This window comes from Dromiciops gliroides, chromosome 2 (assembly GCF_019393635.1).
Source record: "Dromiciops gliroides isolate mDroGli1 chromosome 2, mDroGli1.pri, whole genome shotgun sequence".
Taxonomy (NCBI): Eukaryota; Metazoa; Chordata; class Mammalia; order Microbiotheria; family Microbiotheriidae; genus Dromiciops; species Dromiciops gliroides.
In genome coordinates, this window is record NC_057862.1 from 264,038,939 (window position 1) to 264,054,807 (window position 15,869).

General features: G+C 34.9%; 1 protein-coding gene across 2 annotated transcripts in view; it reads left to right on the forward strand.

The window, feature by feature from the left end:
• The window catches only part of SNX6 (sorting nexin 6), a 63,449-nt gene that overhangs the window by 13,822 nt on the left and 33,758 nt on the right, over window positions 1–15,869 (forward strand). The window contains exons 1-4 of one of the 2 annotated variants that reach the window (XM_043984717.1): window positions 5,201–5,322; window positions 6,431–6,565; window positions 7,189–7,312; window positions 14,068–14,163. In XM_043984717.1, coding sequence (XP_043840652.1) covers window positions 6,510–6,565; window positions 7,189–7,312; window positions 14,068–14,163 — 276 coding nt within the window. In that variant the 5' untranslated portion in view covers window positions 5,201–5,322; window positions 6,431–6,509. Of the gene's footprint in view, window positions 1–5,200; window positions 5,323–6,430; window positions 6,566–7,188; window positions 7,313–14,067; window positions 14,164–15,869 lie in introns of those variants that run through there. The other variant, XM_043984716.1, reaches the window with a different exon arrangement.

Sequence of the window (15,869 nt, forward strand, 5' to 3'; positions counted from 1 at the left end):
GCACATTTCTTACTGTTTTGAGTTGGTAAGGGACAGCTGTAATTAGACACAATCTCTGACTTGGCCATCCTAGTTATGGCATCCTTTAAAAAATACTGTATTCCTTTTTCTACAGACTTTTAAAGTTAGACTTTTAATATATGGTAGAATGCAATCTACCCCTTATACAGAGCTCTAGAGAATCATTGTTTGCTTTAATATGACTTATTCAATCTTACTGAAAACTTTAGCTGGACAGAATGAAAGATGGTTTGGAAAGCCTTTTTACTTAAAATATATCCCCCAATATCTCCTTACTTTTCTTTCCTCCTTCCCTATTCTTTCCCTTCCCACCCCGTCTCTTTTTCTCTCGAAGTTTTTTCTTTAAAGTTCTCTTGTTGAGTGGGGGTGGGAGAGGAAAAGAATATGAAATACTATTTAAAAGCACAAATTCAGTATTTTTATTAAGGTGTTATTGATTTTCTTTGTCTAGCTTAGAGCAATAAATGTAGATCTTCAAAGTGATGCTGCCCTGCAAGTGGATATTTCTGATGCTCTTAGTGAGAGGGATAAAGTGAAATTCACTGTTCACACAAAGGTAAATTTGTTCTCCCTCTTCCCCCCCCCCCTTTTGGATTAATTTAGAGCTTTTTCTTGTTACTATCTGGACTGTGGCTTTGAAACAAGGGTAATAAGTTAATCAGAAAAGGAATATATTTTAGTTTATAATTAACTAATATTCTTTTAACAATAAATATTAGGGAAAATGGACAAGCTTCATTTAAGAATTTTTTATATACTCTAGAGTATATAAAAACTTAAATATAAAACTTAATTCTCTAAATCAGTGGTGTCAAACTCTACCATAAATATGGATCCCTGTGGGCCCATATTGACTTAGAAAACCACATATTAACATTGTTCAACTCTTTTGGTTGTTTTTTTTTCTTTTTTTTTAAACTATTATCTTTCAAGTTGCCTCTTGACATGTATTTCACTTCCTACACATCTCTACTAATTTTGAACCAATTTTCCCTTTGAATAGTTGAACTTCGTATTTATTGATAGTGACTTTTAAATCATGATACAAAAAAAGACCATGTCAACTTATTTTCCCAAATACTGTTGTAATAATTTGTATCTTTTTCTATTTTATATTTTTTCCTAATAGAAATAAGTCTGAAATACTCTTTTCTCTGAAGAATAATCTTCATTTGAAATTAAGATGTAATCATGTCTATAAAAATATTGAACTTTTTTTCACTCAAAAGGATCTCTATCTTTGCAGAGTTCATTACCAAATTTTAAACAAAATGAATTTTCTGTTGTTCGACAACATGAGGAGTTTATATGGCTTCATGATTCTTTTGTTGAAAATGAAGATTATGCAGGTTACATTGTAAGTACTTTGGTTGTTGTTTTTTTTTTTTTAAGCCCTGGTTTGTATCATTAATTGAAAATCCTTATTATAAGCAAAAAAAAAAATCGTGCTTTCAGTGAAATTGATCCAGTTTTAAGTTATCCTTTTGTATGGGTAGGAGGGAGACTTATCTTCTTTGCTTTTTCTTCATTTAGATATTATTTTAAAGTACCTTTTTTTCCCAACTGGACCTATGATTTTAATCTCCCACTGATAATGTAGATCTGTACCTAATGTACAACTTGTAGTTTTAACTGTTGACTGAGTAATATAACCAATATGTGTAGGCCCAGAACCCAGGTCTTTCTGACTCTAAGACTATCTCTATTCACTATGTTACACTGCTTCTTTAAATTGTACTTAATAATTAATAAAATATTTTTAATTTCAGTAAACATCTTTTAAAGTCAAAATTCTCAAAAGGCAGAGCTTTATACTAAAACTAGTTTCTCATCACTTTGAAAGAACTGAGTTAAATTATAAAGTAATATGGTACCAATTTTTTAATTATCTTAAGTTCTAAGTTATTTTCATTTGCCATATAATATTTTAGGAACTGCATGTCTCAGTAGCTATCATTTGTATAGCATTTTGTAAAAGCGCTTTACAAATATCAATAACCCAATTTTACATAAGTGATTTGCCTATGGTCTCACAGCTAAGTATCTGAGGCTTTGTTTGAACTTATATCTTACTTTTTCCAAGTTCAACACTCTGTCCACTGCATAACTTAGCCTATGTTGTTACATGATGAAAAGAAGTGTCTGTTATGATTGTTGTCTTTAATATTAGCATTTTATTCCTATTTGATTTGACTTTATTTTATAGAATCATAGTCTCTTCAAGTCAGAATGTATGTACCTTAGAGGTCATCTATTCCAAACCCCTACTCAATCTAAGAAGTCTTCCTGCCATATTCCTGACAGATCATCTACCCTCTGAACACTTCCTGTGATAGGGAATTCATAATTTATTTCAGGAAGCAGATTGTTTAAAATATTGCTGATTGTTAAAAAAAATTTTTTTCTCAATTACCACTTTCAAATCCTAGTTGTGTTGTTCAGTGCTACACACCGACTGTTCCATATCATAGTCACTAAAGTATTTGAAGACAGCTATCCTATCTTTTCTGGCTAAATCTGCCTGGTTCCTTCATGTGCCAATCTATAATTACCCTCTTAAGAGACTGGGTAAATACTACTCCAAGGCCAATGTACAGGGTACATTAAAAGTATTACCTCCACTTGTCTTGAACACTGTGCTTCTAGTAATGCAGTTTGGCTTTTTTGGCAACCATGTCATTTAATCCATTCTTATTAGATTAATTCAATCTTATAGTGACCCTAAAACCTTTTATTTCTTCTTTCAGCTTTTCTTGTCTGTTTCTTATGGTATATTTGCATATGGAATGTTGCAAATAAATTGTCTTAATTAAATCTGGCTTAACTCTAGAGACCATTTAACGTTTCTGTGTTTTATTTTATGTCAGATTTTCTTTAGTTCAGTGGGATCTGTCCTTAAGAATCAAATTTCTAACCTTTTACTTTTCTTAAAAAGAATAATAATATTAATGTTAGGTAACATTAATTATGACCTTAATATTTGTGAAGTATTCCTCACAACTCTGTGAAATGTTATTCCCATTTTACAAATGAGGAAACTGAGGCAGACAAAGATTAAATGACTTGTCCAGGGTTATACACCTGCTTAATGTCTGAGGCAAAATTTGAATTCTGGCCTTCTTTCTCTTGTTCCTGGATAAAAATCGTTTTATGATACATATTTAAAGTATGCATTTTAGTCCTAGCCAACTTAAGATAATGAATTTCAAGGCTCCATAATATTTAATTAAAGTAGGCTTTTCTTTCTGATAGAATTAATGAGATAATCAAGAACAGTTCTTCTTTTTGCAGAAATAGTAATTATTGGGTTCTGGATTTGTTTCTATCCATTTTTTCTCTCTAAGCCATCATCTTATACCAGTAATACATTTTTTAATCAGTCAGCAAGCACTTATTAAATGCCTTTGTGTGCTAGGTCTTATACTTGGTCCTCAGATAAAAAGACCAAAATTAAATAGTCACTTCCTTGAAGGAGCTTAATTTTTTGGAGAGCAGTATCCCCACCTCCTCCCAGGATTAATCATAATACCTAGGTTTATAGAAATTGGAGCCAGAGGGACCTTAGAGTTTATCTCTTTCAACCCTTAATTTTATGGGTGAAAAAACAGAGTGATTCCCTTAAGAATATAAGGATAGTAAGCAGAACTCGGATTTTTAACTTTATTGCTCTTTGCTATATCATCATAGAGGCCATTTCCCCATCTTTTTATTTGATCATTTAATCCTTATCTCTTTCAAGACATTTCTTCCCTTTATATTCAAGCTTTTTTCTCCTGTTCTCTCCTTAAGTTTTTGTCTAATACTTTTTCTCATTCCTTTATGCTCACCTTCTCTTAAATCTTGTTTCCCAGAGAAATACAATCTTCTCTTTCCATTTAGAATCAGCCACCCCTATCTTATTTTTCAGTGTTAATCCCTTCCACACATTCTCTCCTTTTTGCTCAGTTCTTTCATATTTTCATCTCTTAAATCATCTTAAGTTCCAGAATTGAATTATCTTGAGCATCCAGTATTCATATCCAAGAAAACTACAACCTACTTGAGTAAAGTCCACTAGAGATTTTTAGCACCAGAAAAAACAATTCTCTAATCAGCTTATACAAAAGAACTAGCAGGCTAGTAAGTCCATGTGTGTGTGTGTGTGTGTGTGTATAATATGTACATTTATATGTATATAATTGGCTGATGCCTGATAGCTGTTTAGGTATAACTAGTTACTTTCTGCCAGTGAGGGTTTTTTTCCTCCTTAAGTTGTATGATTTTCTTTGATATGGGGAGTTTCCTCCCTCTCCCTTGTAGATACTGATTAATTTACTCTAGGTCATATAGTTATTGTGTGCCAAACACAAGATTTTAAGACCAACCTTATATCTACTAGACTATGTTGGGACATTTATTAATTGTAAAGTATTGATGTGGCCAGACACATGAATTTCTGATTGTGTAACCTTCTACTGAAAAATATGCAAAAAACTTGCTTTACATATCCTTCAAAACATCATTTTTTAGTCAATCACTCTTAAAATCTTTTCATTCTTTCTTAACTCTACCTAACTAATTAGTATTTCTTAAATCCTGCTGTTTTCCTGATGGTAGAAAACTATTAACAAAACAAAATAATTGTAAAGAGATTATATGATCTGTATTATATAGTCTCTATGGTTCTCTTCCTGCTCAACATTACTATGAGTCTATTAGAGCAAAATGAAGCTAATATTTTTTTTAGCCTATGTCGTACTCTAGGTGTTTTTGAGATAGCTCCAGTTCTGTGCTATTGTTTGATATATGGCTATAGACTGACTACAAAAAACATTGTTCTAATCAGTAGTGGTTGGGGAATAGGAAAAGGCTTCATTTTTCCCCTTTGACCTAAAGGGAGCTCCTAACAACCACTAATTTAATTAAAGGGATGATTTTTTTAATTGTACAAAAAAATTAAAATTAAACTTTGATGCATGTTAATCTAAATCTATTCTGGGTCAGTCAGGTTTTTAGAATGTTCTTGGGAAATTTCAAGGACCTAGTTTAATTCAATGCAACATTCCTTCAGATTTTGCAGTGCATCCAAACTGCTAGACTGATTCCAGAATTGAATCTAAGCCTAAATCTTTGACTAGCTATATGAAATGAAACAACTTAAAACTGAGTAGCTATCCATTCCTGAATGACACCATTCCAGATCCCACCAGCACCACCAAGACCTGATTTCGATGCTTCAAGAGAAAAACTACAGAAACTTGGTGAAGGAGAAGGGTCAATGACTAAGGAAGAATTCACAAAGATGAAACAAGAACTGGAAGCGTATGTAAATTTTTTTTTCCAGTCATTTTTGGTAAATATGCTTTCATTATGATGTCTCTTTGAATGCTTTCTGCTTTGTCATCCTTCTCATCATTTCAGTATGATAACCTTTTCTGGAAGATTCAGGTTTGCACATTCACCGTTACTATATAACAGATGTTAACTATCATGATCAGAGCCTGCAGGAAAATTGTAGTAATTGTCCCCACAGTGAAAATTATTTAAAGGATTATTTTAAATCCATTCTGCCAAAATACTTTATTCATAAGCTTATAAAAATAATTATTAAACCTGACCTGAATGCAAAACATGTTTAACTCATAAAACTTCAACTGTTATCTACCTGGTTCTTTTTCCAGCATGAAACTTCTGTTTCTGTTTCCTCATATAATTATTGACCAGGCTAATATCCAAAATTCACATCTCATGTTGTCGTCTTTTTTTTCCTGCCTCAAAGTTATAAACTGCTTCTGGAAATAAAAGCAAATACACATTAGTGTATAATGAGCAAAATAGCCATAGCACAGTAACCCTTTCCCCTTTTGTGAATTAATTCTAAATATACAATGTATTTATTAACCAAAATATACAATGTATTAACCAAAATAATTAAAGCAGTTGATATTTTGCCCAAAGAAGAGAGGCCTTCCCCTTTTATTTTAATATAATTTATATATTTTTATATTAGTTTAGGCTTTTCTCTGTGCTGGTTCTCTGCATTGTGGGAGTCACACAGAATACTTATTTTCCTTTGGTCATTACCATTCTTTTCTCTCAATTTTTTTGGTCATTTCCTTCCTTCATATATATCCTTCTTTCACTTGGTTTCCATTTCCAAGTATATATTCACATTGCTACTAGACACTTCTTTGGCATTTTAAACTGCCAAGAAAAATCTAGTTTTGGAAAATTAGATTCTTTTTTGTGTTTAATCTTAGTTTTATAGAAACGTACCAGTTCTATCTACAAGAAGTAGTCTGTTAGCAGATGGAGATATATACTTACAGATTGTAAGATTGAAAAACTGGAAATTAACAGAGCATACTTATATGGAAGAATCTGTGATTTTCCAGCAGCCCTGATCATGATTCTTTTGTGGTCTGGTTAGGGGTTGGATAACACAGAAACCTTGGGTTTCTTCTACTGCCACCTCCATCCTCTGCATCCTTCTTTTTTGTCTTCACTGAATGACTACCCTCACAGAGATCAAACTTCTCCCAACATTGATCCTGCTGTTTTCCTGGTATGTAAAACTTATGATCCTTCTTGCACATAGTTGAAGCAAGAGTATCAATTAGGTCTTTTTTAAAAAAAAACAAAAACAAAAAAAACCTTTTTTTTCTTCAAATTCACATTGTGTGTATGTGGCCATTATTGACAATTTTGGTTGTTCAAAAAATGCTTAAAACAAATGTTCATCGTGCTAAAAATAAAATTTTCCAAAATGATGAAAAAAAGTAGTCTCTGTTGCAAAATCTGCTCCCCTTTTGTTAAGATTTAGATATTTATGTGCCAGTATTGAAAAGCAAGAATTGTCCGGCAGCTGAATTTTCATTAACATGTTATTGTTTGTACTATATTTTTTGTGGTACCAGAAACTTGACATCCCTGCAATAATGATGTGGTTGGAAAATTATTAAATATCACCTTTTATACTAAGAAGGGCTAAAGAACATTAAATATCAAAATTTACATATGTTTAATAAGCTTCAGTGACAAGGGTTTGCATTTTTAATAAAAAATTTGACTAACACCTTTGTTTACATGAGTGTAATACTTTTGTCTCTTCTTCTGTTAGCAAATTTGATTATTTAAGTTTATTGCAGTTGATTGACTTAACCTTTTAATTCTATTCATTATTTCCAGTGAGTATTTGGCAATATTCAAGAAGACAGTTGCAATGCATGAAGTCTTCTTGTGTCGTGTTGCAGCACATCCTATTTTGAGAAAAGATTTAAATTTTCACGTCTTCTTGGAATATAATCAGGATGTGAGTATTGATTGACTTGATTGAAGTAATAATCAAGGCTTATTTCCAAGATATTATGGAAAAGGATTAGATGTTTTAGAAAATTAATATTTAAATCAGTTTGAAATATACTATAGGAATAAGGCAGTATTTTAGAAATTTAAAAAATATGTCGAAGGAATGGGAATTCATACTTCCATTATATGGGATACTAGGGTTTATTTTCTTGATGTGTGAATCTAAAAATTCAGATTATCAAAGAGATTTGATTAAGTCAGCAAAGACTTCAGTGGATGATATTATAAATTCTCTTGATGGAGAATAGAGCTTGACTTGTTTATTAAAGAACGGGGCTGATCTGGTGATACGAAGTAATAATTGTTATAGGAAGAAAAATTAGTGTTCTCCTTTTGTTATTTTGCCTGTACTATTTGTATGCAGGAATTGTGTATAGATGTGCCCAGATGACCTAGTTTCAATAGGGATATGTACTCTATTTGTAATATTTTTTTGTATAGAGAATTCTCTGTTGTAGAAACTCTATCAATACAACTTGGCACCCTTTCTGCAACTAACACATCTTGGATATTTGCAATTGTCAGTGATAGATTTAAGTGACTTGCCCTGGATCACACAACCAGCATGTGTCAGAGGAAGCTTCCTACTTGTAAGGCCATACAGAAAATATAATGGAAAAATCTTAACAGTCAAGCTCAGTTATTATTTGAAAATTAAAAGAATAACAAGAACTTAGATACTTTCAAATCAAGGATGGATATCCCACTGAACATTAATTCTAACCCATCAGATCTATGTGGCACTGGACAAGCCATTTAACCTCTTAGTTGCCCCAGTAAGAAAAGTCATTGATTTATATCAAACTACCTGAGTGTTTTTATTAAAAGAATCATTGCGTAAGTGACTTTGCAGGTAGAATGCTAGACTTGGAGTCCAGAAGACCTGAATTCAAACCCTGTCTCAAACACCTACTAGCTATATGACCCTGGGCAAGTTATTTTACCCTCAATTGGCCTCATGTTTCCTCATCTTTAAAATGGGAATAATAATAGCATTGGGGCAGCTAGGTGGTGCAGTAGATAAAGCACTGGCCCTGGAGTCAGGAGGACCTGAGTTCAAATCCGGCCTCAGACACTTGACACTTACTAGCTGTGTGATCCTGGGCAAGTCACTTAACCCCCATTGCCCCGCAAATGATAATAATAATAATATAAAATGTGATACTATATGTATTTGGCAAATCTTAAAATACTTTATTAATTTTTGCTGTTATTTTTAAACTGTTTTTGTACTGTTCTTTGCCATTCTTATTAAACAGTAGGCTTGTAGCTCAGTAGCACAGGAACATCCATAAGTGTTAAATTTTTAGATCAGATCTGAAAATAATTATGTCATTATGCCTATAAATTTCTTCTGGTAACCAGAAATTATGTACAAATGTGCCTAGCTGACCTAGTGTCAAAAAGGGATAAGGACCAGAAGTAATTTTGTTTAGGAAACTCCTAGACGAGGAAACTCAATCGACCAATGAAAGTCAACATCCAGCCTGCAACTTAGAGTCTTGGAGAGTTCCCCGGGACATTGAGAAGAAAACTGACTTGCCCAGGGTCACACATCCAGCGTGTATCAGGGGCAGGTCTTCTTGGCTCAAAGACTATATAGAAAATATAACTCGTTAATAAGTCTTAAAAGTGAGGATAAAATTTTCTGTCACTCAAATATATTTCTGCTAGAACAGAAAATCATCAAATTCAACATTATTTAAGGGTCTAATGTATTGGGGGGGGGGATGGAGAATGAGGGTTAAGTGATTTACCCAGGGTCACATAGCTAGTAAGTGTCAAGTGTCTGAGACCCCATTTGAATTCAGGTCCTCCTGAATCCAGGGCCAGTGCTTTTATCAGCTGTGCTACCTAGGTGCCCCCTGTCTAATGTATTATTTAAGGATCTAGGGTGTCAATATAAAAATGACTGTGCCTACCTTAAAGGGCAGCTAAGTGGCACAGTGCATAGAATACTGGACCTAGAGTCAGAAAGACATCTTCCTGAGTTCAGGTCAGGCCTCAGATACCTACTAGCTGTGTGACAGTAGGCAAGTCACTTAATCCTGTTCGCCTTAGTTCTTCATCTGTAAAATGAGTTGGAGAAGCACTAACCTTGGCAGTATACTTTCCAGAAATGTAAACATAGATGATAAGGTTGACACGCACGTTGCCAGAGCTAGTTCATTGTTTGGGAGACTCCAAAGGAAAGTGTAGAAGAGAAGAGGTATTAGGTTGTCTAGCAAATCAAAGGTCTACAGAGCCATTGTGCTGACCTCATTGTATTCCTGTGAAACCTGGACAGTCTACCAGTGCCTTGCCAGGAAAGTGAATCACCTCCATCTTAATTGTTTTAGGAAGATTCTGAAGATCACCTGGCAAGATAAGGTAGCAGACACTGAGGTCATTTTTTGAGCTGAATTGCCACGCATTCAGACTCTACTCCAGAGAGGGCGTCTATCTCTAGTGGACTGGCCATGTTGTTTGAATGTCAGATGTATATTTGCCTAAAAGGCTGTTTTATGAGTAACTCTCACAAAGCAGGAGCTAAAAGGTCAGAAGAAGTGCTACAAGGATACCCTCAAAGTCTCTCTGAAGAACTTTAGAATTGATTGCAAAACATGGGAGACACTGGCACAGTACCTTTCAGCACAGTGTGCCTGCATCAAAGAAGGTTCTGTGCTCTATGAGCAAAACAGAATTGCAGTAGCTCAAAAGAAATGTGAGATGTGCAAAGTTAGAGATATCTCCATAAGCACTATTTGTGCCTGACCTGTAGTAGAACCTTTTGAGCTTATATTGTTCTAATGAGCCCAACTGGACACACTGTACATTGAACCCAACATAATGGTGTCATTTTGGTACTCTTTGAGTACAAAGGACAACAACCAACAACCAGCCAAACCCCCAGCCCTTAACAAGGAAGAACCAAATGAATGAAAAACAAACTAAAGAAAAAAAATGGTCTCTTCCTCTCCTCCCCACCCTCATTTTTCCTTCCAGGCTTAAGAAGTATAATATCCGGGGGCAGCTAGATGGCGCAGTGGATAGAGCACCGGCCCTGGAGTCAGGAGTACCTGAGTTCAAATCTGGCCTCAGACACTTAACGCTTACTAGCTGTGTGACCCTGGGCAATTGCCTCACTAAAAAAAAAAACAAAAAGCAAAAAGAAATATAATATCCAAGACCAAGGTGGAGATAATCCTACTCAGACCCATATCTGGAGTATGTTGTTCAGTTCTTTGTGCAACATTTTAGGAAGGACTTTGATAAAAAGGAAAATGTCCAAAAGGAGGTGTAGGGCCTTATAACTATGTCCTATGAAAGAAATGACATATGGAGAAGACTTAGGAGGAATGTGATAGCAGCCTTGAAGTGTTCGAAAGGTTGCTCATTTGAAGAAGACTAGACTTTTTTCTTCTTCCCAGAGATTCAAAAATAGGAATAATGCCTGAAAATGACAAAGAGATAATTGTAGGATAGATTTTTTTTTAAACTGGCTAGCAGGGGGCAGGTAGGTGGCACAGTGGATAGAGCACCGGCCTTGTAGTCAGGAGGACCTGAGTTCAAATCCAGCCTCAGACACTTAACACTTAGCTGTGTGACCCTAGGCAAGTCACTCAACCCCAATTGCCTCACCAAAAAAACCAAACCAAACAAACAAACAAAAACCATAAAAAACTGGCTAACAATTACAGCTAACCAAAAGTGGAATGGAATGCCTTAGAATGCAATGGGTTTCCCTCCTTCTCCAAAGGCTAGATAATCATTTTATGTGTATGTTGTCAGTAGTATATTTGTTCAGGTGTATGTGTTAGTCCACATGACCTTTGAAGTTCTTACAGATTCATCGATCTAAAACTCAGAAGGAGTACCACAAGGAAATGTAAAATGTAATATATCTTCCAGTGTTACTATGATAATATATTTCATTAGTGACTTAAATGGAACCACAACATTTGAACTTCTGTCACTTCAGTGGGTACTTAAGGAAGTGGCAGTAACTGAGGTTAGAAATAGTACCTGAGATAGACCAAATGCATATAGAAAATAAATCTATACTTAAAAGAATTTTAAATGCACCCGGCAGTTGGTTTTTAGGATATGATAAAGGGACATATTCCAGAAGAATGGGAAAGACAGTACTTTAACACCCCACACGCCCCTATCTTCACCTCCCCAAGAAAAGAAGATAACAGATATCAATATATATGCATACTTTCTCACTTCTAAAATCTTTTTGGGGAATGGTCTAAGGCACACACCAAAGATATCTGATGAAACGATAAGAAAGAAACATGCAAGCTTTTTCATATAATTTTCTATAGCACACTATATTTTATGGACACACAAGAGGATATGAGATCTCATTGTTCCCGATTGGTTTTTGGTTTTGTTTTCTCTTAAGCAATTTTCTGATTGAACAAAATGTTAAAATAATGTGAGATTTTGTGAGAGATCTGACTACAGGGATGGATTTGTTCTGCACTATCCAAATAAAAACATCAATCTGGCCATAAAGCAGGAAGAAATGTTAATTACTATGGTGTTCATGTGTGTCATAATAATTGTCCTTCTCGGTGTTCAAATCGAGGCTCTCCCACTCTGTTGTGAGATCTCCAAATGAAATTAATCCATCTGCATACACATGAGCGCATGTGCACTCATACGTGTGTGTGCGTGCGTGTGTGTGTGTGTGTGTGTGAGAGAGAGAGAGAGAAACACCTTATGCACATGAAGTGGGTCTAGAGTAGAAAGAGATGGTACTGGATTGTTTTGAGGAAATTACTAGGTACTATCAATATTTCTGACTGCTACTCTAAAAGTCTGACCTGTGAGAAATCAAAATTGAAGGTGAACCATCATGGTTATTATAAACAGCCTAAAATATATTACAAATAATGGCTTGCATCGAAGAAGCATAAACAGCATCATCAAAGTGATATATGACCAGAAAAGGAAAAAATCTTGTTATAAATCATTTTGAAAGGCTGTGGGTAAGATATGTGAAAAGATATGGAGGGGTTTTAAACCGCACCAGAGGTAGAGAAAGAACATTACTGATGAGATTAGATCAGTCATAGAGAGAAAGGGGGGGGGGAGGTTGTATGTGTGTGTTTTATTTGCAAGAAATCTAACTTTTTAGGGATATGACCCATTGTTAATGTGTTTTTGAAGTGATATAACTTGGTTAAAGTACCTGGTCATTAATGAAATCCAGAGTACTTTTAAAAGAAAAAAAAGTGATAGTTATATAAACATTTAAAATTGTTTTCTTTTCATTTTTTAAAATACTCAATCTAAATTTGAGTTGGGAGCTAGTCTCTAAGTAAGAACTTAATAAGTGTCCATCCAACACATGGCAATGTGAAGTTTAGAATGAAATGGAAACAGCTTATAGATTTGAACTTGAAGATAAATTAGAAGAAAGAAAACCAGGCTTAGTAAACAGGGATTCTGTTAATTTTCAGGGAATTACATAATAGAAAATGTTAAGTAGCCATCATGAAAAAGCTTTATATATTACTCTGCCTTTTTTGTGTATTACTTGTGTTATCTAGACTGAAATTGTCAGTCTTTTTTGAAGTAGCATAGTCTTTCTAGTCCTCCTATATGGGTGGTGATTAGGGAAATTAATAAGGAGCCTGGTGACCCAGGATATAGGCCATTTCCTAGTAGTTGAAGAGCTGAGGGAAAAGTAAAATTCAAATATTCATGGGTAGGTGTTTGAGACTTAATTCTTTGATCAGCTAACTCCTTGATTTCCAACCACAGCAGGGATTAATTTAACTGGAAGCAAAGAATGAGTAGATAGATATCATGTGAGTTATAGAGACTGGACTAATCAGATATGGAGGAGTATTGAGAGAAGGGGAGGGAGAAACCAGGGGCAAACTTATTTTTTTCCAAAGCCAGCCCTAATGAAGGTTTTACTCAAAATTGTCCCACATGCCACCAGATACTAAAGGTTGCTGATCCTTGATCTAGACCAAAGACAAAAGAATTTAGAGTGGGAAATTTAAAGTTTATTTTCAAACTAGAGTAGTCTTAAATTTCCTATACCACACTTCCTGTAAATCCCACTTTCTCAATGATGTTTACATATTAGTAAAAATGAGGAGTGACAGAACTTTAAATAAAAAATGTTTTCAAAAAAAAAAGAAATATTAAACCAAAGATTAAAAAATAGAAGAAAATATAAGATTGTTACCTTAAGATAGAATTAGCATGGATAAAGCACCAGCCCTGGACTCAGGAGGACCTGAGTTCAAGTCCAGCCTCAGACACTTAACACTTACTAGCTGTGTGACCCTGGGCAAGTCACTTAACCTTCATTGTCCCGCCAAAAAAAAATAGTATTAGCAACTCCAAAAACAAAATGAGTGAAACAAGTGTTTTAAATAGTGTATAGCAATTTCTTTAAACATCAGTAAATCTAGAAAACAAATGATTGATAGCATATGGTGAATGAACCAAAGGAGAATTGATTGATGTGCCCTTTTCAATAAGAATGACTATTCTCATTTTATGATGGTTCTGGAGAGTTGGAAAACAGCTGGCCAACTAAAGAGAAGGAAGGGTATATCAAAGAAGGAGGAGGTGACAGACAGAAATATTTAAGAAAATAGTGGTTTCCATTTTAGAGCTTCAAGCATTAAGGGCACTGCTTTCCTATTTATACTGAAAATGCTTTTCTAAAATTTCTGTATCTTTCAGTTGAGTGTACGTGGAAAAAATAAGAAAGAGAAACTTGAAGATTTCTTTAAAAATATGGTTAAATCAGCAGACGGTGTCATTGTTTCAGGGGTAAAGGTAAGATTTGGTTTGCAGTAATAATAGTTTGAGAATTTGTTCTTTTCAATTCAATAAACACTGTGTTCAAGCATTCTCCTAGGTGCTGGGAATCTGAGCTGGGCTCATAGAGCTCATCTTCTGTTGGGAGTCATCTTCACAGAGATAGTTGTACTTATAAGAGCTGATGAAATCACTAAGAGATAAAATATAAGAGAAAAGGACCCAGTGCATACCCTTGATGTGATACCCACACTTTGGGGGTAAGTGAATTGTGGTTGTGCAAAGGAGATTGAGACAGGAGAATTAAAAGAGACCAGTGCCAGTGAAGGTAAGGAAAGAGATTGTCTTAGAAAAAAGGATGATAGTGTCAGAATCTGCAGAGAGGTCAAGTCAGATGAGGGCTAACCAATGGATTTACCATTTAAGAAGTTATTAGAGGGGCAGCTAGATAGTGCAGTGAATAGAGCACTGGCCCTGGAATCAGAAGTACCTGAGTTCAAATCTGGCCTCAGACACTTAACACTTCCTAGCTGTGTGACCCTGGGCAAGTCACTTAACCCCAATTGCCTCACTAAAACAAAAAACAAACAAACAAAAAGAAGTTATTAAGGGGCAGCTAGGTGGTACAGTGGGTAAAGCACCAGCCCTGGAGTCAGGAGGAACTGAGTTCAAATCTGGCCTCAGACACTTGACACTTACTATAGCTGGGTGACCCTGGGCAAGTAACTTAACCGCAATTGCCTCATCAAAAAAAAAAATAATAAAACAAAACAAAAAAAGATTATCTGTTACAGCCTTGGCAAAAAAAGAAATCAGATCAGCGTCATTAGATCAATACAAAACAAGAAATTATTAGAAACTTGGAAGGGAACAGTTTGAGTTAAGTGGTATGGCTGGAAGATAGGTTGTTGCTGGGGTGAGATGAGGAAATGGATGAAGTGAATACAGGTTACCCTTGCTAACAGTATGAAAGTTTGTGAAAAAGGAAAAGAGATGGATACTACAATAGCTTGGGGAGGTAGCATGATCATGTAAAGGATTTTTAGGGATGGAGGAAACCTATACATATTTGTACATCAGCCTTTCCTGATCACCTAATGCTTTTAGTATACTTCTCTTCAAAATTATTTTGTAAATACTTAGATATGGACATGTTTCCTTCCTCAATAGAATGTAAATTCCTTGAGGAAACTGGCTGTTTCTTGTTTTTGTATCCCCAGCACCTAGAACAATGCCTAATACAAAGTAGATATTTAATGCTTATTTATTTGATTATTGAAAGGACCCAGGGAATAAGTAGATATTGAAAATTAGAGAAAAATGGGGAATAATTAGGCAACATGTTCCTGGAAGACAGACTCTCTCCTTAAACAGAGGATCTGGGAGGAAGCTCTCCAATCTCCCGAATCAGAGGGAGGAAAAGTCCCAGGGACAAGGGGGTAACTGATGAGGTATGGAAAGGCAAGGTTGAAGTGTTTTTGTTTGGAAAAGAACTCGGGGAAGTTCTTGAGGAACAACTTGAATGTGAATGAATGTCAGAATAAGAGTAGGGAATGGAAGCCACTGAACATTACTAAACTGGAATAACATGATCAGTGTGTGCGTGAAAAAAGACTATTCTGATAACAATATATATGACAAATCAAAGGAAAAGATTAGATGACAACTAACGTCTGAGGCAAAAGGAACTAACAGGCAAATTGAACTAAAAGAATAAAAAGGAA